Here is a 21,945-nt window from a genome sequence, read left to right as displayed (position 1 = left end):
AATTTATATAAATTATATTATTCAGGGTATAGAGGGTATATATATTCGTCAGGGTAAATCCGGTTATATGCCGAATACTGCGTTTTGTTTCGGCCATTAAAATGTAAGGCTGACTGTGTTAAATTACAAAATGATTTGAACGGGATTGAAAGATGGTGCTGAGACTGGCAAATGAGCGTAAATACCTCAAAAACAAAACTTATGAGATTTGCTACATGCAGTGAAATTACGAAGCACACATACTGCCTTAATGGTGAAGCTCTAGAAACTGCAGAATCATTTAAATATCTAGGTGTTCATAACTTTGTCTTGGCATAATCATGTGGGTTGTATTGTTTCCGCTGCATGCAAATCTCTTGGCCTCATTCGTCGTACGCTTTGTCAGGATAATAGTGATACCAAGCTTACTGCATATTCCACCGTACTTCGTTTAAAGCTTGCGTATGCCTCATTTACATGAAAGCCACACCAAACACATCTTATTACCAAATTAGAATCTTTTCAGAATAAGGCAATGCAATTTATTACAGGTAACTATTCACGACATTTAAGCATCACCAAAATAAAACATGAGCTAGGACTCATCCCATTACAGACTAGAAGAAAGATATCTCGGTTAACTTTCTTCCATGAGCTTTTTCATCACCTGAATACCTGCTCTCAGGCACACGTCTTACCAGCCAAAAGGAAATTACCACGAATCGATCACGAATTTGAGGTCGAACAATCATTTGCACGGACTAAACTATTGCAGTGTTCATGTCTGCACTTAGCCATTTCGAAATGGAATCATCTCCCATGTAATATAGCCGAAGTAACTGGCCATATTATGTTCAAGCAAACACTTAATGAAAGTTTCGGAAATTAGAAACATTAACGTTTCTTACATTTCTTCAGTTGTCAGAGGATGTAAGATTATTGTTTGTATAATGTAAGAATTATTGGCCTATCATGTTTAACAGGGAGAGGCGGGCTAGTTGGTGGTCGATATTGGAATGCATTATGTATTATGCAACCGCGCAAACGACAACGGACGAATAATGTAACACACAGGTCACAGAGGTCAGCTCCGCGCTTGTCCTGTGTGTTGCCTTCTTCGTCCGTTGTCGTTTGCGCGGTTACATAAGGCATTCCTATGATGCTTTCGAATGAGAAGAGATGTAAAGGTTGCACAGCATGTACGACTTCATATAAGGATATTCAACTTACATACGTGCTGCTTTATACTTTCGTATATCAATTGTTATTCTCTCCCCCCCCCCCCAATGCAATGCCCAAGCTGGGCCTTCAGGGTAAATAAATGAAGATATGGCGATGAAATATATGTGCCTAAATGCACTGTGTATATGCAATTGAAAATTAAGCTTGAATTTTTTATGCACTTTATACTGCGGCCTTATCACACTCACATTACTCAAACTTCATAGTTCCCAAATAGTACTCCTTCAACGGAGTCAGAAAGCACAGTAAGTGCTCTTACAAAGTATTGCAAGTTAGGAGAGAATACTTCTCCACATTCTTGCCTTCTAAGTTTTTCCCTCCTAATAAATGAATTACCAGCCTCCTAATAGAAGAATGAGAACAATTTTCATTATTGCGCGATATGTTGGCATTAGGCAACGATTTGCATAGCTGGCACATGTTGCTTAGATTTCTGTTTAGTATAGGTCTAACGATAATATGCCGAACGAAATGAAAGGGTCATAACCCTTAGCGAAACCGCAAATCTTTAAATAAAATACTCCGTATATGTTTTAAAGGACGAAACGCGAAATTGTTTCTTATACCGAGTGTTTCACTTCTTAATGCTTTCCTTGATGCTGAAGTTTTACCACGTGCAGGCTCGCGGAACACGCAGTGATTCTCGAATGCCAAAAATGTCCTCTAAATAAGTAAACGCGCCCGTGGACGTCTGTAGATCTTGGAGGTTACGAGCAGAAATTGACCGACGGAGCCAGAATGAAAACTACACTAAGGTCGCGGGAATAATGCATGCGCTATAAAAATTCTGGTTATAGTCACATGTCCGTTTTAAGATTCGCGCTTCAGCTTTCTGGAGTAAATAGGCAAACAACGACAGTTCCTTAGTGCACCGGTTGCTCTCTCTAAAGTGACCTTTGTCAGCGTGGTACAACGCGCGGAGGTCGACATGGCCCATACCGAGAAAGGGCAGGTGTAGAAACTACCCAATAAGTTAGAGGGAATCCGGTTCCAATATGGCTTCGTCAAGAGTGACGACAGGGCCTCCTGGTTGACCACACTGTCGGGCGGTTACGCTGGCTTGAGCTGAGAGCGGTTCTTATGGCTGATTAGATAGGCAAGTTATTCGCAAAAGGATATAAAGTTGCGCGAGTTGGTACGGTAACATGACCTTGGATTGTAGCGCGAAGTGAAACGGACACAGACTGGAAGAGATTATTCGCATGCTTGCGGGAGGGAACCGCTTGAGCCATACCGAGCCACCGCGGTCTTCGAGTGCGCTGCCGATAATCTGGCCTCGTACGTCGAGAACGAGTTTAATGTAAATAGAGGCATTGGCTATACCGCTGGAAGAGGAAGTAAAACAAATGGAGAGCGAGAGAGCAAGAGAGAGAGAGAGATCCGAAAGTTTCTTACTGACGAGAGAAAGCAACGGGGCGGTGCGCTGTGGTCTGAATTAGAGATTATGCACACAAGGGAGCACTGGAAATGACAGTGATTCCTTGTTCTGTAGCTGAGTACAGATCGCCCACACGCGTCTTGAAGAATTGAGATGTGAATTACTATTGCGCGCATTGATACTGTGATAGCCCTTGGTTCACGCTGAATAGTCATTCCCAGTGAGTGCCACCAGTACTCATGCGCTTGGTCTACTTTCTCTCAGACACTATATTGTACGCTGATGCCGACTGAATATCATCAATGATAGCGTGCAATGTTCATGTAATTATATTGTAGATTATTGTTTGAAAGAGTAATATGGTACTTACTGTACTTATACTACTAGTACTAATACTGTACTTAAATTAAGGTTTCTGCATGCTTTGCCCGGGAACTTTAGGGCACGAAGCGTACACCAAAAGTACCACCGGAAGGCACGGTAAGTGTCCAGTCGAATGTTTATTTATTTATTTATGTATTTATTTATTTAGTTAGTTATTTATGTATTTGATTGCATGTGCAAGTGGCGTACTTTATGCGCCCTCCTGATTAGTCACATAATGTTGTTTACTTCTTTCCTTGCACATGGCTAGTACTGTACCTGCTTCGCGAAGTGAAAAAAAAAAATAGCAGTCGCTGAAGGAATGCTGATGTTAGCCCAGATCGAACAAATTATTGTTATATTCACTTCATTAATTAAATACAATTTTATGCAAGTGCTCAGAAACGGTTGTCTACGTCTTTACCAAAATGCTTCCCCGAGGTGGGACATGAGGAGTGATGCAGGACCTAGCATTACTATGTAAAATAGTGTAGAAAACAGTTTCACAACAGTTTCACATTAGGTGTTTATTGTAATATGAAAATACACCAATATCTGCATGCCATAATGCCAGTTTCACAGCTACTGCCTCTACTAGTACACTATTAGTCAGATAGCAGTCTTGTTTAACTTTTATACGACTAGTTGCTACTTGCATACATAACCTGTAATTTTTAGGTTCCAAAGAGCACTTCGGAACCATCATAGGGAAGCACGGTAAATCGTCTTCACGGTGTCTACAAACGCCCTATTCCTTGTTCTTTAGCCGCACTCCCATAGTTTTGGAACAGCAGTTTCAAAATTTGCGCCAGCCTCAGAAATAATTTTGATGTCGACAGGCTGGAATGCCTTATGGGCTCCATGAAACCAATAGTGTTACGACATCTTGTGAAGCACATTGAATGAAAGAAACAGTGAAAATGCCAGTGAAAAATTATACGTTAGAGAGTTCAAACCGAAATGTCCTGAAATGTGTTCACCTATTTCTTCATTGGTAGGTGGTTCCACTATATTTAATTCAACGCAAGCTCGAATTAGACATTTGGAACATGTAATAAAGTAATTATATAAAACAAAAGAATGTTAATCAATCAGATATTAGCTGTGATTGCTCGCGCGGTTAATGTTCTCTTCGATTCTGCCAAGATTCAGAAGCGCAAAGGACACTTAATTTCCAACCATTTGATACTCTGGTTTGAGTTTACACATGGAAATGCCTCTTTATTGACAATTTTTCAGGAGAGACTTACTACACTGATATTTAAGTAAAACATAAACTGAATGAAGCAGCCTATTCATTGGTCAGTATGTGTACTTGCATATAAGTGGATTCTATCTCCTGATTCATATATAAGAGCTGTATTGCAATAATATAAAAAATATGCTTAATGAACTTCTCTCTTGTCAGCCTGGAACAGGAAGCACCCACGCTCAGATTCCCACCGAAGTGAGTTCTGGAACAGTTATTGCTTCCTTTAAAGATTGCTAACACATGTGCTTAAGTATAATTATACCGTGCATTTCTCGTAATTCCAGTCAATGACTTAAAAAAAGAGCGGCAAACTGCAGATGGGTGAAATCAGGGAGATATTGTTTGCTTTCATGTGCCTCTTTTAGCCGAATTTTTAAAATTATATATTCAGCCAAATCAGTTACTTAACCAGGGACAATTATGAGGAAAATTTTTATTACGCCCTTTGGGCCAAGTGCGTCTCGGTCGGTTGAACACGGTGTTCCGAAACAACCGATGCAGCTTTTTTACGACAATGTAGATCCTGTGGGGCGCATTTTCTTTCCGCCATGCGCTATCGTATTACAGCGCTTTCAACCGCGTTCCGCGGGACCGAAGCACGTGGTGGGCTGCTGGCTTGGTTATCGCTTATTAAAAGCTGCGGTGGGTCCTCCATGTGTGCCACCGTGGAAGCGGTGAGGCCGATGCTGGGATCGTTAACTGATGACATCGCCAGGCTTCTCACGTGGGCTACCTACGCTCGCAACGCGATGCAGAGCGCTGCGATACGACCGCGTCATGGGGGAAGCCATTTATCTGATACATCGCGGACTTCGTTGAATTGCCGAGAAGCGTACGGGCAGTATACAAAATGCCACCAAAAGACTGGATCGGTTGTTTTCGAACCTCCGCTGCAATGGAACGAAACCCGATTGGCTCGAATGTGCATAACTTAATTGAGCAATTAGGCGGGATATAGAAACGCCACGAGCCGTACCACACGATGACAAAGAACGGGTGGTTGATCTTATTTACTAAAATTAATTTACTTGAGCACACTGGGGATACGCCATTCAAGATTCTGCTTCCGTTTTGTTTCTCCCTTCTATACTGCGGCCTTAACGCGCTCACGTAACTCATACTTTATAGTTTCCATGGAGCACTCCTTCAGAGGGAACAGAAGGCACGGTAAGTGCTCTTACCTTAACTATTGCAAGTTTTGCAAATATATTTCTTCTCCACATTCTTGCGTTCCAGATTTCCCCCCCTAATGTATGAATTACCAGCCTCCCAATGGAAGAATGAGAGCCATTTTCATTATTGTTGCGTTATGTTTGCATTCGGCAGCGATTTGGGTTGCTGGCACACGTTGCTTAGATGTCTGTTTATTATAGGTCCGACGATAATATACCGAATGGAATGAAAGGGTCATAACCCTTAGCACAACCAGAAATCTTTAAATAAAATACGCCGTACATTGTTTAAAGGAAGAAACGTGAAATTGTTGCCTATACCGAGTGTTTCTCTTCTTAATGCTTTCCTTGATGCTGAAGTTTTGCCACGTACATCGACGCCGAGCTAAGCTCGCGGAACACGCAGTGCTTTTAGAATGCCGAAAATGTCCTCTAAATAAATAAACGCGCCCGCGGCCGTTAGCTGATCTTGGAGGTTACAAGCAGAATTTGACAGATGGAATCAGAAAGAAATAAAAATAAACTGCACTGAGGTCGCGGTCATTCCGCATGCGCTACAAAAATTCTGCTTGTAATCACATGCCAGTTTAAAGAATCGCGCTTCAGCTTTGTGGGGTAAACAGGCAAACAGCGACAGTTGCTTATGGAACTGGTTGCTCTCTCTCTCTGAAGTGACCTTCGTCGGCGGGCTACAAAGCGCAGAGGTAGACACCGCCGAGACCGAGAAAAGGCAGCTGCAGAAACGACCCGAATGTCAGAGGGAATCCGGTTCAAATATGGCTTCGTGAAGAGCGACGGCAGGGCCTCCTGGTTGACCACACTGCCGAGAGGTTACGCTGGCTTGAGCTGAGAGCGGTGCTTATGGCTGATTAGATAGGCAAGTTATTCGCGCGCTTGCGAGAGGCAACCACTTGAGCGATACTGAGCCACCACGGACTTCGCTGCCGAAAATCTGGCTTCGTACGTGGAGAACGAGCTTAATGTAAAAAGAGACATTGGTATGCCGCTGGAAGGGGAAGTAAGTTAAAGAGAGAGCGAGATAGCAAGAGAGAGAGAGATACCCGAAAGTTTCTTACCGACGAGATAAAGCAACGCGGCGGTGCGCTGTGGTTTGAATGAGAGATTATGCACACACGCGAGTGTTGGAAATGCCGGTGATTCCTGTTTTTATAGCTGAGTAGTTCGCCCACACGTGTTTTCTAAGAAGTGAGATGTCAATTGGTATCGCGCGTATTGATACTGTGATAGTCCTTAGTTCATGCTGAATAAGCATTCCCAGTGATTCCCATCGGTATTCATGCGCTTGGTCAACTGTCTCTCGGGCACATTATTGTACGCAGATGCTGACAGAATATTATCAACGATAGCATGCACCATTCAGTGAATAATATTGCAGATTATTGTATTAATGAACGATACGGTACTTGCTGTACTTACACTACTAGTAGTAATACTGTACTTATATTGCCACACCCATTTTACTACAACCATGCACGTAGCGAGAAATAGCCACTGTGCTAAGGTGCAATGCGAATTAGCGAGCGGGCACAGCAGCCTGAAGGGAAATAAATAGTTCACATTTGCAATAATGTAATAATTGTTGAGGTTAAAAACAAATCAGCGTTTGCCACAATGACGTAAGCAAAACAATAATACGAAAGTTGCAGAACGGCCTGTGGACTTTCAAACACAATAACTCATTCAAGCGACGAAGGACGCAACGACGTAATTAAAATTTCGATAACGAAATCCCTATACAACAACCATTGTTTTGTGTCTCTGGTCCATGATACTATAAAGACTTCTGATGCAATGAAAATTCGCGCTCTTCCTCGGGCTAACTGCAGAAGTTGTCTTGAAGGACTTTGCCTGATGACATTAAAGATTTCATTCTGGTACATTTTCTTAACAGCCCGGAACTGGAAGGACCACTCATGGGGGTACTGGCAAGGTGAGGTCCAGAGTGAGCGTTCTTACCTTTAAGTGATGCAAGCATAAATGGTTGCGTATTCATAAATGCCAGGCAATTTTAAATGGACGTTGGCGCTATTTAGCACAGCAAGAAGTATTGTGAACTGTAAGTCCTCACAATAACTATCTCAAGGTCGTGGAATACACTAATAATAATTTTCATATTCATTCATCAATTGCGTCCCATTAAAGTTTCTGCATGCTCTGCCTGGGAATTTTAGGGCACGAAGAGTACACCAAAAGTACCACCGGGAGGCACGGTAAGAGTCCAGCCAAACGTTTATTTATTTATTTATTTGATTGCATTTGCAAGTGGCGCACTTTATGCGCCCTCCAGATCAGTCACACAATGTTGTTTACTTCTTTCCTTGCACAAGGCTAGTTGCGTACCTGCTTCGCGAAGTGAAAAAAAAATAGCAGTCGCTGATGGAATGCTGATGTTAGCCCAGATCGAACAAATTATTCTCATGTTCACTTCATTAATTAAATACAACTTTATGCAAGTGCTCGCAAACGGTTGTCTACGTTCTTACGAAAATGCGTCCTCGAGCTAAGACATGAGGAAACATGCAGGACCTAGAATTCCTATGTAAAATTGTGTAGAAAACAGTTTCACAACAGTTTCACATAAGGTGTTTATTGTAGTATGAAAATACACCCGTATCTGCATGCCATAACGCCAGTTCCACAGCAATTAAATCTACAATTACGCTATTATAATATTGCAACAGTAGATGATTGGTAGCGTTCGAAATAAAAACGAAGAAATAAATATGGTTACGTCGCTGTCGCGCGAGGAGGTCGTAACAGAAACGAAAACAAGGAAATTAACACATCTAATCGCTATAATAATCTGACAGTAGATCATTAGTAGCGTCAGAGAAAAAAAAAACACTGTCTATGTCACCGTCGCCACGTCAACGTAGCAAAAAATAAAAAAGAAAGCTATGGTGTGGCAACAAAAAAGAAATGTGGTTGTGACGGTGCTACGACTCACTTTACACCATATGATTGCAAGATAAATGCGTAATTACTTAACACATGTGCTTTTTATAATAGTGTAATTGTAAACGATTGGTAGTGATGAGTAGACATTCATAAGCTAGCTAAATAAGTAAGGAAAGGCGAAGGAGCTGCCGAGTCAAAGAATGCACACGCGTTAGTAGACGATTCTAAGAATTTCTGTACTCTCTTTGTTTATCCACTAGTTTTGATCCTCACTATTTCGTAAACCATCTACGACAGCCTGGTGTTATCGTGCTGAGGAATAAGCAACTAACCAATCAACTCCTTTTGCCGGAAGGGTGACAGAGTTTGCTTCTTATTTAGTACATATTTTCATATTTAAGTTATTTGTTGTGCTTCCCTAGACATATTGCGTTTCTTTTTAATCAGATGGCAGTCTTGTTTAACTTTTATACGGCTAGTTGCTACTTGCATATATAACCAATAATTTTTCGGTTACAAAGAGCACTCCTTAAGCGCCATCAGGAAGCACGGTGTCTACAAACGTCCTATTCCTTATTCTTTAGCCGCACTCGCGACCTTTTCGACATTCCACCTTCTGACAACTCGGGCATCTGGTTCAAGTGGCGAGTATATAGTACGCGATATTTACATGGAAATATATACGTTGACATTTATCGAGACAAGGAAGCGATTACAGTTGAATAGAAAACGGCGCCAACAATAGAAAAGGAAATTCGCCACGGTTCTACTTCCTGCGTTTCTCTATTGTTCGGGCTGATTGTCAAAATGTAAAACATTTGCCAGCAGGCATTATTATGACTTCTACTGTACGCAGTGCGGGTGTATATGGCCCCGGCGCGTCAACATTATTATATACACACTCGAGGGTTCAAAGAAAAGTCTGTCGCGTATGTGGGACAACTTTTCTACCCACAAGGAATTCAGCTGATACTAGGCGATTTTCTTATACGTGGCCAATGACCGGCAACCCTCCTGCATTTATAGGAACGCCGAAATGCTCATAAAGTATCAAACAGATAGCTAAGGGGCCGCATTTCGGAAGCCTCTTCTTTTTTACTTTCGGTTCGGATTCTATTTGTTTTTGTGAGCCCGCCGTCGTACCAAGTTACCAATTTCGGCAGATATTTGTGCAAACTCGTGAAAAAGGGCACAATGCGTGAAAAAGGATATTGCAACACACTGGCTCAAGCAGGCACGTTTTTTTTTTTTTCTTACAAGTATCATATTGCAGTTGGCAAGTCAAGACCTGTTGCGGTCTTGTGCCGAATACGCACATACCGAGAACAACAAACGCAACTTCTAGATTCAAATTAGCGCTCGTAAGGAAATGTGTGCGTGTTAGGTGTGTGTTTCTTTTTCTACGTCCTTTGAGTTTCAGTGCTCTAAGCTTTTATTATAGTGCATGGCAAACTAGCCCACCTATCCATCCTTTATTAGAAATGTTGCTCGTTCTTTTTAATATTTAAGAACTTATATATAGCCACCTGTGGCAGATATCACAACGTTACCTTTTCAACTAGATTAATCAAATATTGCTTGGACAAGTAACGGAACTAATTAACTTTCTCGCTAACAGAAGTTTGTAAATGCATTGCCATCAAAAAGACTCCTTACCTTTACGTTCTCACCACAAGTTGCTTTTTCCAAATAAGAGCCAGTTTTCTAAGGTACATCTGTTTAAACAGAAACTATAGGTTCACTTAACAGATAAGCATCATCAAAAATGAGGCCGAGTTCCCTGTTGTAAGCATTACTCGTTCAACAACACGCTTTATATGGCAGAGAAACGCAATTATATCTGGAATACATCAATGCTGTTCTCCCCACAGTTAGGGAACAGCAATTTCAAGGTTTGCGCGAGCCTCAGAAATAATTTTGACGTCGACAGGCTTTACGCGCTCACGGGCTCCATGAGATCAATAGTTTTACGACATGTTGTGAAGCATGTTGAACGAAAGAAACAGTAAAAACGCTAGCGGAAAAGGATACGTTAAAGACTTTAAGCCGAAATGTCGCGGAATTTGTTTACCCATTTTTTTTTTTTTTGGTAGGCGTTTTTACTACTTTTCATACAACGCTAGCTCGAATTGGAAATTTGCAGCATGTAATAAAGTAATTACATAAAACAAAAATATCGTTAATTACTCAACTATAAGCTTTGATTTCTTGCGCGCATAATGTGCTATTCGATTTTGCCAAGATTCAAAAGCACACAGCACATACTGATTCTCAAAATATTGAATGCTCTGGTTTGAGTTTACACATGTAAATGTGTCTTTATGGACAGTTTTCAACCAATATGTACCGCACTACACTGATATTTAGGCAAAATATAAACTGAATGAAGCAGCCTATTCATTGGTCAATATGTGTACTTGCAAATAAGTGGATTCTATCTCCTGATTCATATATTTCATTTCATTTCATTTCATTTCATTTTATTACCTTAAAGACCCACGAGGGGTATTACATAAGGGGTGGGTACATATATTTTGGTTAGCGAGTGTTAACACGATGAAACATGATTGGTAACATTATCGGCAAAGTTGGATGAGCACGTGATGGCTGCGATGTCGTTGGGTAGGTCGTTCCAGTCTGCTGCAGTACGGGAGAAAAATGATGCGGCAAAAGTGGTAGTTCGGGCACGAGGTCGGGAAACTTGAAGCGGATGACGAGTGCGATGAGATATGCGGGCTGGAGGGACGATGTAGGGTGGGCGACCTAGTGAACTATGGAAAAATTTATGAAACAAGCAAAGGCTGGCAATGCGGCGACGAAGTGATAAGGGCAATAAGTCGGATTCAGCTTTCAAAGCTGACACACTGATGTCGTAAGAATATGATGAATGGATGAATCTGGCTGCTCTGTTTTGGACTGATTCGAGTGCATTTATGCTTGGTGCGGGTTCCAAATGGGTGAGGCATATTCTAATTTTGGTCTGACAAGGGATTTGTATGCTAATAATTTCACATGTTTAGGGGCTTGGCGGAGATGACGTCTTAAAAATCCAAGTGTTCTATTAGCGGATGAAATGATGTTCGTAACGTGTGTACTCCAGGACAAGTCGCCACACAAGGTAATGCCTAAGTACTTGTATGATAGAACCGGTTGTACAGGGACGTTAGCTATGACGTATGGGAAATGAAGTGGGTTACGGCGACGCGTGAAGGACAAGATATTGCATTTTTGAGGGTTAAGTTCCATTAACCAATTGGCACACCATTCCTGAATGCGGTTAAGGTCGTCTTGAAGAGATGTTTGGTCAGAAGCGTTATTAACCTTGCGATAAATTACACAATCATCGGCGAACATGCGAATATTACTAGAGACATGTGTTGGTAAATCGTTAATATAAATTAGAAACAGAAGCGGACCGAGGACAGACCCTTGCGGGACACCTGACGTTACTGGGATAGGATTGGAGTTGTGGTTGTTAACGGTGACGTACTGTGAACGGTTAGTCAAGAATTCTTCAATCCATTTAAAGATATTAGAGGGAAGGTTCAAATATGAAAGTTTTAGTAGTAGGCGTTTGTGAGGAACCTTGTCAAACGCTTTTGCATAGTCTAGAAAGATAGCATCGGTCTGTACGTTAGAATCAAGATTAGCCTGCAAATCATGAATAAAAATGGCCAGCTGTGTTTCACAGGAGAAGCCTTTTCGAAAACCGTGTTGCGCAGAATGAAAAAAGTTGTGACAATCGAGAAAGCTCATGACATTGGAGTAGATGACGTGTTCCATGAGTTTGCAGGGTACGCTGGTAAGGGAAATGGGACGGTAGTTAAGGGGTGAATTTTTTTTACCCGATTTGAAGACTGGAACGACCTTACCGCTTTTCCACTCGCGTGGTAGTTGACCTGTTAACAGTGACTGTGAAAAAAGTAAGCATAAAAATTGCGCACAAATATCCTTGTTATTCTTCAAAAGCTTTGGGTTAATATTGTCGATACCGGATGAAGATGAAATTTTCATGGTTTCGATTAGGGACGAAATGCCAGATGACGTAAAGACAACTGGTGGCATAGCATAATTTATCACTGAGGGTGGTGCTGAAAATGATGGCGGTATTTCAGTTTCTTTCGTAAATACGGATGAGAAGGCAGAGTTAAACATAGTAGCGCACTCAGCATCAGTGAAGACTGTGCTTGACTCATCTGTGAGGGTTATTTCTGGTGCGTGATGCGGATTGATGACTTGCCAGAACTTTCTGGGGTTACTAGTTAGCATATTGGGCAAGTCCGAGCTGTATTGCAATAATATAAAAATGTGCTTAATAAACTTCTCTCTTGTTAGCCTGGAACAGGAAGCACCGATCATCAAATTGCTACCGAAGTGAGTTCTGGAACAGTTATTCTTTCCTTTAAAGATTGCTAACACACGTGCTTAAGTATAATTATACCGTGAATTTCTCGTAATTCCAGTCAATGATTTAAAAGAAGAGCGGCAAACCGCAGATGGGTGAAACCAGCGAGATGTCGTTTGCCTTCATGCGCCTCTTTTAGCCGAAATTTTTTAATTATATATTCAGCCAAATCAGTTACCTAACCAGGGACAATTATGAGAAAATTTTTTATTATGCCCTTTAGGCCAAGTGCGTCTCGGTCGGTTGAACACGGTGTTCCGAAACAACCAATGCAGCTTTTTTACGGCAATGTAGATCCTGTGGGGCGCATTTTTTTTCCCACCATGCGCTATCGTTTTACAGCGCTTTCAACCGCGTTCCGCACGACCAAAGCACGTGGTGGGCTGCTGGCTTGGTAATCGCTTATTGGAGGATGCAGTGGGTCCTGCATGTGTGCCACCGTGGAAGCGGGGAGGCCGATGCTTGGATCGTTAACTGATGAATTCGTTCGGGCGTGCGCTACCTACGCTCGAAACAGGATAGCGTCATGGAGGAAGCGATTTATTTGATACTTCGCGGGCTTTCTTCGAGCCCGAAAAGTGAAACACGCAGTATTTACGATGCCACCAAAAAACTGGATTGGTTGTTTCTGAACCTCATCTGCAACGTAACGAAACCCGATTGTCTCGAACGTGCATAACGTAACTTAATTAAGGAATTACGTGCGATATAAAAACACCATGAGCGGTGCCGCACGGGGGCAAGCAATGGGTGGTCGATTTTATTTAGTTACGGCTTACGCAGCTAAATAAACCATTTGAACCGTGTGCCTAGGTTTAGAGAAGCACCTGGTGCATGTTTAGTGTACCAATGTTTTCCTCTACTGTAGGACAACAGTACCTTGTGTTTTGTGCAAACACAAACGTGTGTTTTGCCTGGCGTGTGGCCTTCGCGCTGGCCACACGTCATCATCTATATGCCGGAAGAACCGTAGAGCAAACTACGATTGCAGAACAGGCAAGCCCTATTCATTTTTCTGGATTGTGTGGTGCCGGATCAAATGAACCACATCAGAATAAATTCACGCAAGAATATACTCGCCATAGACGTGTACAACGCGAGTGCGCTTGGACAACTTCAAGAAATCACGGGGCTAGGCGGAATCAAAATGCGCCCTTTTCTGCCGATCGATGATACATTCATAGCGGGTGTAATTTACGACATTGACATTGCCATTCCCAATGATGTCCTACCTAGCCTCATCAAGCCGGGAAACGAGGGCACGATCATTACGCAAGTGCGCCGCCTTAGGAATACGCGCTGCGTAAAAGTAATTTTCAAGGAGGATTGTATACCATCCCACGTTAAAGTCGGGCATTTTCGACATCCGGTTCGACCATTCATCCAGAAGCCGCTTCAATGCCATCAGTGCTTCAGGCTAGGACACGTCAAAGGCGTGTGTACCAACTAGCTACTGTGTCCCCTTTGCGCTGAACCCTCATGCAGAAGAGACCTGCTGTGCCACGGTTCTGAAGTGCGCCACTGTAGCGGCCCGCACGCGGCCTCGTCGAAAGACTAACGTTGATATTGGCATACAAAATCAATCCATGACCTTAGGGCAGCCAGGAGGATGCAAAAGAAGATTCAGCGTCGTATGGATAAAGTAGCGTCGGAACGTTGGACAACGTTTTGCCAGACACTAGACCCCCACAAGCCACTGTCTCACATTTGAAAAACGGTGCAAGGTCTGCGTTGCCCTCCGGAACAGCGTTTTCCATTCAAGGCGCTCGCGCTTTTCCAAGGGCGGCAAGACATCAATGTCGCCCAAGACTTTTGTGCGCGGATTGCAGACCAAGCGACTCGCCTAGATCCACCAGCCCGAGGTCACGTCCCCCATTCCAGGGAGTGCCGCATGGACCTTCCTTTTACAATGGAGGAGCTCGAGGTGGCACTAGCTCTCTGCAGGCGCTCTTCATCTCCGCGTCCAGATGGTATATCATACCGAGCCTTGTGCTATCTCGGAGAATCCGCACGGGGAGAATTGTTGAGTCTTTAGAACTCCTCTTGTCAGGAGGGAAATGTTCCTGACGAATGGAAAGTAAGCCGCCTGGTGCCACTCTTGAAGCAGGACAAATCCCCACTAGAGCTCCCCTCTTACCAACCAATAGCGCTGGCCAGCTGTCTAGGAAAGATAATTGAACGAATGATCCTTGGCCGCCTGGAATGGTACCTTGAACAATCCAAGATTTATCCGAATTTCATGGCTGGTTTCGGACGTGACCGCTCTTCCATCGACAATGTAGTTGATCTCGTTTCATATGTTCAGCATGAAAGGTCCCGTAAGCGTTCATCTGCAGCTTTATTCTTAGATGTGATAGGCGCATACAATAACGTATTACATGAGGCCATTCTTGATGCTCTTGCGACGGTCGGCTTAGGTGGTCGAGTCTTTTTGCGGATTGCAAGTTACCCATCTGCAAGCTCATTCTTTGTGTTAACTGACGATGGCCCAACTACGCAACGCTATACCAGCAGAGACGTTCCTCAAGGCGGTGCTCTCAGCCCGACGCTATTCAACCTCGCGCTTGTTGGACTTGCTGAATACTTGCCAAATATCATCAAAATTTCAATATACGCAGACGACATCTGTGTCTGGACTTCGGCAATTTAACGTCCTCAGAAACGTGCGCGGCTTCAAAGAGCGGCAACTTTGACAGCGAGCTACCTGTGTAAACAAGGTCTCAGCATATCACCAGAAAAATGCGCACTAGTGGCATTCGCAAACCAATGACGCCGTCTGTTATGTCAATGTCAGAACCCACAGATTTCTTGGCGTAATTATTGACCGAGACCACTGTTGGAGTCCGCACGTGGCCTACATGAAACGGCGCCTGACAGCAACTTCCCAGTTGTTTAAATGCTTCACAGGAAAGACGTGGGGATGTCAGTAGACGCAATGCTGAAACTCTACAGAGCTCTATTTCTCGTTTATTTAAAGATATAGTCTACTTCTACTGAACAACACATGCAAATAAATATTTGTGTTATGCAGGCAGCACAAGCTTAAGCACTCAGAGTTTGCCTTGGTTTGCCCAGATGCACGTCAACAGAGGCAACTATTGCGATTACTCAGCATCATCCAATGCAAACACACATTAGGGTGGAAGCCCTGAGAACGCACATCAGACATTTTGCACGTGTCACCTATCACCACTTTGCAACGCTACCTTCAGACAGGCACCAAGCATCATTCTCTAAAACTATCGTCAAGTAGAACGACAAACTTCCCTCGCGCTTCACCGCTGCATCTAAACCATCGATACCCCCTGGTGTCTTAACAGCCCCACAGTGCATCTCAATGTGCCAGGTATAGGTAAATAGGCTGAGCTGTCGTCGCCTGTGCCGAAGCAACTGTCTCTGCTTCTTCTGCACGAGAGGTATGCAGACAGTGTACATATTTGTACTGATCGGTTTCACGAACATCCAGTGTTCGTCCGGTGCTGTGGTTGCCCCAGCAATAGCTATTACCATCAGCTTTAGGTCTGGCCCCCCAACGACATCGACACATGCGGAACTAGCTGCTCTTCGCGTTGCACTTTGTTTCGTCAATCGGGAACCACCTCGACAATGGTCAATTTTCACTAATTCAAAGGCAGCCCTACAATCTGTGCTATCAGCTCTGCGTCGCGGGCCATACGAACAGCACGTATTCGATATTAGATGCCTACTCCATACATCACATGAGAAAGGACACCACGTGACGTTTCAGTGGCTGCCAAGTCACTGCGGCGTCATAGGAAACGAAGACGCCGATAATGCCGCTCGGGCAGCTCTTGAAGACACACAGGAAGAGGCCGCACCACTTTCACGGTCCGAGGAAGCCAGCAGACTTCGAGTTTCGAGTGCTCACACAGGAGATCACGCTCTCTCTATGGTACACAACAAGCAGCCAGACCAACCGGAGCAATCACAAATACCACCTGCCCTCTTTGATGCATCTCTGCATGCCAACTGGACTCTGCCGAAGAGAGGCCACTCTGCTTTACTGCTTATGGCTAGGGGTGGCATTCACGAAATCATTTCGCATTGGAATGGCCGACAACGCTCTCTGCAATGCCTGTCTTTGCGAGCAAACGCTAGAACACATTCTGTGCGACTCTCCCGAATATAATGTTCAGACAGTCCCTGGCGTCCGTTCTAGCGCACATTGACAATAGACCATTGCCATTTCAAACGATTTTCACATGTCGCCGACAGAAGACGTCGCAGCTGAAGGCGACGAAGGAACGACTTCGGTTTTTAAAGGAGACGGGCTTGGACAAGCGGCTGTGATAGTCATGTCACGTACCGCGCAAAAGTGACGGACTGTAACTGACGATGTGTGTGTTGAGCTATGTGCTCTCTCTCTCTCTCTCTCCTCCTCATCTTTCATCCGCCCCATCCCACTCCCATGTGTAGGGTAGCAAAACGGTTGAGCTAAACTGGTTAACCTCCCTGCCTTTCTTTCTCCACTTTTTCCTTCCTTCCTTCCTTAATAACCATAATAAAAATGTGGTATGGCAATGAAATTTGTTTATTTGAGTGCACTGCGAATGTGCAATCAAAGATTCTGCGAATGGATAGGAACATGGGCGAGTTGGTATGGTAACATGATCTTGGTTTGCAGCGCGAAGGTACACGGAAACAGACTAGAAGCAGACAGAACGAGCGCTAACTCTCAACTCTCAATTAAATTTTAATTGAAACGAAAAAAAAAATATATATATATATATATATATATATATATATATATATATATATATATATATATATGTGTATATATATGTGTGTGTGTGTGTTGACACGTTGATTGCAGAAAGCCGCAGCATTAGAACATGACAAGGTATAAAGACATCAGTTAAACGTATCCGGAGGTAGGGAAGTCAAAAAAGGAAACAACAAAGAGAGACTACTTCAGTATAACACACGTGTTGTGAAGATGCTGAAATTCGCATTTTAACAGAGACAAAGATGCACGGCTAACGCCAGTCTCTCCTAATCTTTTGATGTGGAATGCCTCGATTATTTCCCGTGTAGTTTGGCATTTGTGTCTTGAAAGAATTTTTGCGTCTTCGAACACAGGTTTACAAGCGCAATTGAAACAATGTGACGCTACATTTCAAGCATTAGGGTTGTTAAGTGAATGTTTGTGTTCTTTTCGTCGAATATTAATGCACCTGCCGTTCTGTCCATTGTAAGTTTCTCCGCACTGGAGTGGAATCTGATAAGCTATACCTGTGTTGCAAGGCAGAAAAGGGGACACATGTCTAACGCCGCAATTATCTTTTCTTTTTTTGGAACCTGTTCAATTTTCAGTTCAATCATTGAACACACGATATAAAACTTGCGGGGCACCGAGAAAACAGTATTGACGTCATATCTATTGGCCACGTTCCGTAAACCATGGGATAATCTGTGTACATAAGGCACCACAGTAAAAAGCTTTTCCTTTTTCTGTTTTTCTTGTTTCTTAGCGGATCTTCTCACCCATTTTAAATGTTTTTGGCAGGTTAGCGATAATAAATGTACAGGATAACTAGCGTTCTCAAGCCTATCTATTTGTTGCGAAAAACTTTGTTGCATATTGTGTGGACATGACTTGGTAATGGCAGACCTAAGAGCTGAGTAAGCTATCCCCTGTTTAACAAGTTTGGAATGACAAGCAGAAAATTTTGCACAATATCCACACGGGAAATAATGGAGGCGTTCCGCTTCAAAAGATTAGGAGAGACTTGCATTAGCCATGCATCTTTATCTCTGTTAGGAAGCGAATTTCAGTATCTTCCCAACACGTGTTTTATACTGAAGTAGTGTCTTTTTGTTGTTTCCTTTTTTTGACTTCCCTACGTCCGGACATGTTTTACTGATGTCTTAATACCTTGTCATGTTCTTATGCGGCGGTTTTTTGCAATCACCTATATATGTATGTTCTTCGTTTCAATAAGGATTTAGTTCAGAGTTAGTGCTCGTCCTGTCTGCTTCTAGTCTGCGTCCGTGTCCCTTCGCGCTACAAACCAAGATCGTTAAGAGTCTGCTTCAATCATTTTCTGCCCTCTAAGCGGCGGCCTTAACACGCTCACGTTACTCAAACTCCTTAGGCATTGCAAGTTTGGACAGAATACTTATTCTCCACATTCTTGCGTTACAGTGTTCTTCCTCCTAATAAAAGAATTACCAGCCTCATGATGGAAGAATGAGAGTAATTTTCATTATTGTGCGATATATTTGCATTCGGCAACGATTTGCATAGCTGGCACATGTTGCTTAGATGTCTGTTTATTATAGGCCTAACGACAATACACGGAATGGAATGAAAGGGTCATAACACTTAGCACAGCTGTAAATCTCTAAATAAAATACGCCGTACATTGTTTAAAGGAAGAAACGTGAAATTGTTGCGTATACCGAGTTTTTCACTTCTTAACGCTTTCCTTCATGCTAAAGTTTTAGCACGTGCATCGACGCCGAGCTAGAGTCACGGAACATGCAGTGCTTCAAGAATGTACAAAATTTCGTCTAAATTAGTCAACGCGCCCGTGGACGTTAGTAGATCTTGGAGGTTACGAGCAGAAGTTGGCCGACGGAGCCATGAAAAAAAAAAGAAAACTCCGCTCAGGTCGCGGCGATTCCGCGCGGGCTGCAGACATTCTGGTTGTAGTCACATGCCCGTTTTAACATTCGCGCTTCAGCTTTGTGGAGTAAATAGGCAAACAGTGACCGTTGCTTATGACACTGGCTGCTCTCTCTAAAACGACTTTCGTCGGCGTGGCCCCAAGCGCAGATGCAGACACAGCCCAGACCGAGAAAGGTCAGGTGCAGAAACCGCCCAAAAGCGAGAAGGATATCCGGTTCCAATATGGCTTCGTGAAGAGCGACGGCAGGGCCTCCTGGTTGACCAAACTGTCGGGTGGTTACGCTGGCTTGAGCTGAGAGCAGTGCTTACAGGCTGATTAGATAGGCAAATTATCCGCACGCTTGCGAGAGGGAACCGCTTGAGCCATACCGCGCCATCGCGGACTTCCGGGACGCTGCCGATAATCTGGCCTCGTACGTAGAGAACCAGTGCAATGTAAATAGATACATCGTTATACTGCTGGAAGGCGAAATAAGATAAAACAGAGAGAGAGACAGATCCGAAAATTTCTCACTGACAACGAGATAAAGCAACGCACCGGTTGCGCTGTGGTCTGAATTAGAGATTATGCACACGAGGGAACATTTCAAATGCCGGTGATTCCTTTTTCTTTAGCGGAGTAGTTCCCCCACACGTGTTTTTTTAACAATTCAGATGCGTTAACACTGCGCGCATTGATACTGTGATAGTCGTTAATTCGTACCTAATCGGCATTCTCAGTGAGTGCCACCGGTATTCAGGTGCTTGGTCTACTGTCTTTCAGGTAGTACATTGTGCGCTGATGCTGATTGAATGTCATAAACAATGGCATGCACTACTCAGGGGAATGATATTGTATGAGGGAATAATACGGTACTCTGCATATATTGGCACACATTTTCCTACAGCCATGCGCAATATAGCCACTCTGCTTAAGAGCAGCCCTAATAAGCGAAATTAGAACTACGTACAGCACGAAGGACCGCGACTAAGAAATACGACATGCAATGCACAGTGTTTATCGTCTCTCCTAGTGTTACGCTTTCAAGCTGTACGTGGTTTTAATTATGAACAATGAACTCATCCAAGCGTCCACCCTTGTTAACCTAATACGGGAGCGAGGATAACATAAAAAAAACCTTTACCCTTAAAAAATAAGTTACTCGAAAATGCTAAAAAAAAAGAAATTGCTGCCATGACTTCGGCAAAAAAAAAAAGAAAACTTACGAAATTTTCAAAAAATAAACCGTGAAGTTTCAAACAGTAATTAATTCAGGTCACAAACAACGCAGTGATATGAATAAAATTTGGACCAAGAAACTACCTTACAACAACCATTGTTGAAAGTCTCAGTTCCGTGATACTATATAAAGACTGCTGATTCAATGAAAACTGATGCCGTTCCTCGCGGAAACTGACGAATTTGTTGTATTTTTTTTACAAACTCTGACGCATATTTTCGACAGCCCGGAACAGAATGCACCGATAACACAAGACCTGGCAAGGTGAATCCCAGACTGAGCGTTCTTCCTTTTTATACTAGCACAAATGCTTCAGTATTAATAAATGTCAGGCAAATATAAACCAACGTTGGCACTATTTAGGAAAGCAAGGAGTACTGTCAGCCGTGAAGACTCATAATAGCTATGCCAATGATGTGCGATGCTATAAAAATAATCGTAGTATTCGCAGATCACTTGCATCCCATTAAGGTTTCTGCATGCTTTGCCCGATACAATTAGGTCACAAGGATAACTCCGAAGGTGCCAGCAGGAAGCACGGTAAGTGTTGACCCGGAAGTTTACTAATGTATTTATTTATTTATTTATTTATTTATTTATGTATTTATGTATTTGCTTGCGTGTGTAAGCGGCGTGCTTTGCGTGCCATCCATATTAGTCATATACATTGTTCTTAATTATTTCTTTTCTTGCACATCGTAGCAATGTGTAAATAGTTATCGCACAGGTATTGCATGCTGATAACCCAGGTTGTAAAAAATGTTTTTCATAAGCACATGGTTGAAACAGGCACAATTTTATGTAATTTATCTCAAATGCTTGTATACATTTAAACCAAGATGCCTCATCGAGCTAGGACGCGAGGTAAGATAGAGGACCTGGAATTACTCGGTAAGAACTGTAGAAAACGGTTTCACAACAGTTTCACATTAAGTGCTTATACTAACATGAAAATGGACTTACGTCTGCATGTCATAACACCGCTTCCGCAGCATGAATAAGACGAACAACTTATTTTGTTAATTTACCTTTCTAGCCTGTCACACGTGGAACAGCTATCTCAGAGGGTACAAGACCTGGCTCGGTAAGTCATACATAAACATCGACAAATTATGTTCAGCATCTCGATGGAATATAAATCGTCAAGTCCCACAACATTTTAGCACATACAAATTTTAAAACAGTAATCGGATTAGCTTGCTTTTCTTTCGGTAGATAAATATGACAGTAAAGTATTTAAAACGCAATCTTAGTGTGGTTAACTTAAAGTGCTTGCTGTGGCGGAACAAGAACGCTTACATTATCAAGAGATAATTCGCACTTCGTGAATGCACTTAGGTTGCTCTTATATATTTGCATTTGC

The 21,945-nt window shown here is 42.9% G+C and overlaps 1 protein-coding gene across 24 annotated transcripts in view; it reads left to right on the top strand.

Moving 5' to 3' along the window:
* LOC126517704 (uncharacterized) overlaps nt 1-21,945 on the top strand; it is a 317,963-nt gene that overhangs the window by 59,322 nt on the left and 236,696 nt on the right. For 21 of the 24 annotated variants that reach the window (XM_072285412.1, XM_072285420.1, XM_072285416.1 and 18 more), the window contains 9 exons: nt 3,041-3,079; nt 4,371-4,409; nt 5,343-5,381; nt 7,299-7,337; nt 7,579-7,617; nt 12,641-12,679; nt 20,808-20,846; nt 21,084-21,122; nt 21,619-21,666. In XM_072285412.1, the coding sequence (XP_072141513.1) occupies nt 3,041-3,079; nt 4,371-4,409; nt 5,343-5,381; nt 7,299-7,337; nt 7,579-7,617; nt 12,641-12,679; nt 20,808-20,846; nt 21,084-21,122; nt 21,619-21,666 (360 nt within the window). The remainder of the gene's footprint in view (nt 1-3,040; nt 3,080-4,370; nt 4,410-5,342; nt 5,382-7,298; nt 7,338-7,578; nt 7,618-12,640; nt 12,680-20,807; nt 20,847-21,083; nt 21,123-21,618; nt 21,667-21,945) is intronic. The other 3 variants (XM_072285408.1, XM_072285406.1, XM_072285415.1) reach the window with 3 other exon arrangements.

The sequence above is a fragment of the Dermacentor andersoni genome, chromosome 11 (assembly GCF_023375885.2).
Source record: "Dermacentor andersoni chromosome 11, qqDerAnde1_hic_scaffold, whole genome shotgun sequence".
Lineage (NCBI taxonomy): Eukaryota > Metazoa > Arthropoda > Arachnida > Ixodida > Ixodidae > Dermacentor > Dermacentor andersoni.
This window is presented reverse-complemented; position numbering and strand designations above follow the sequence as displayed.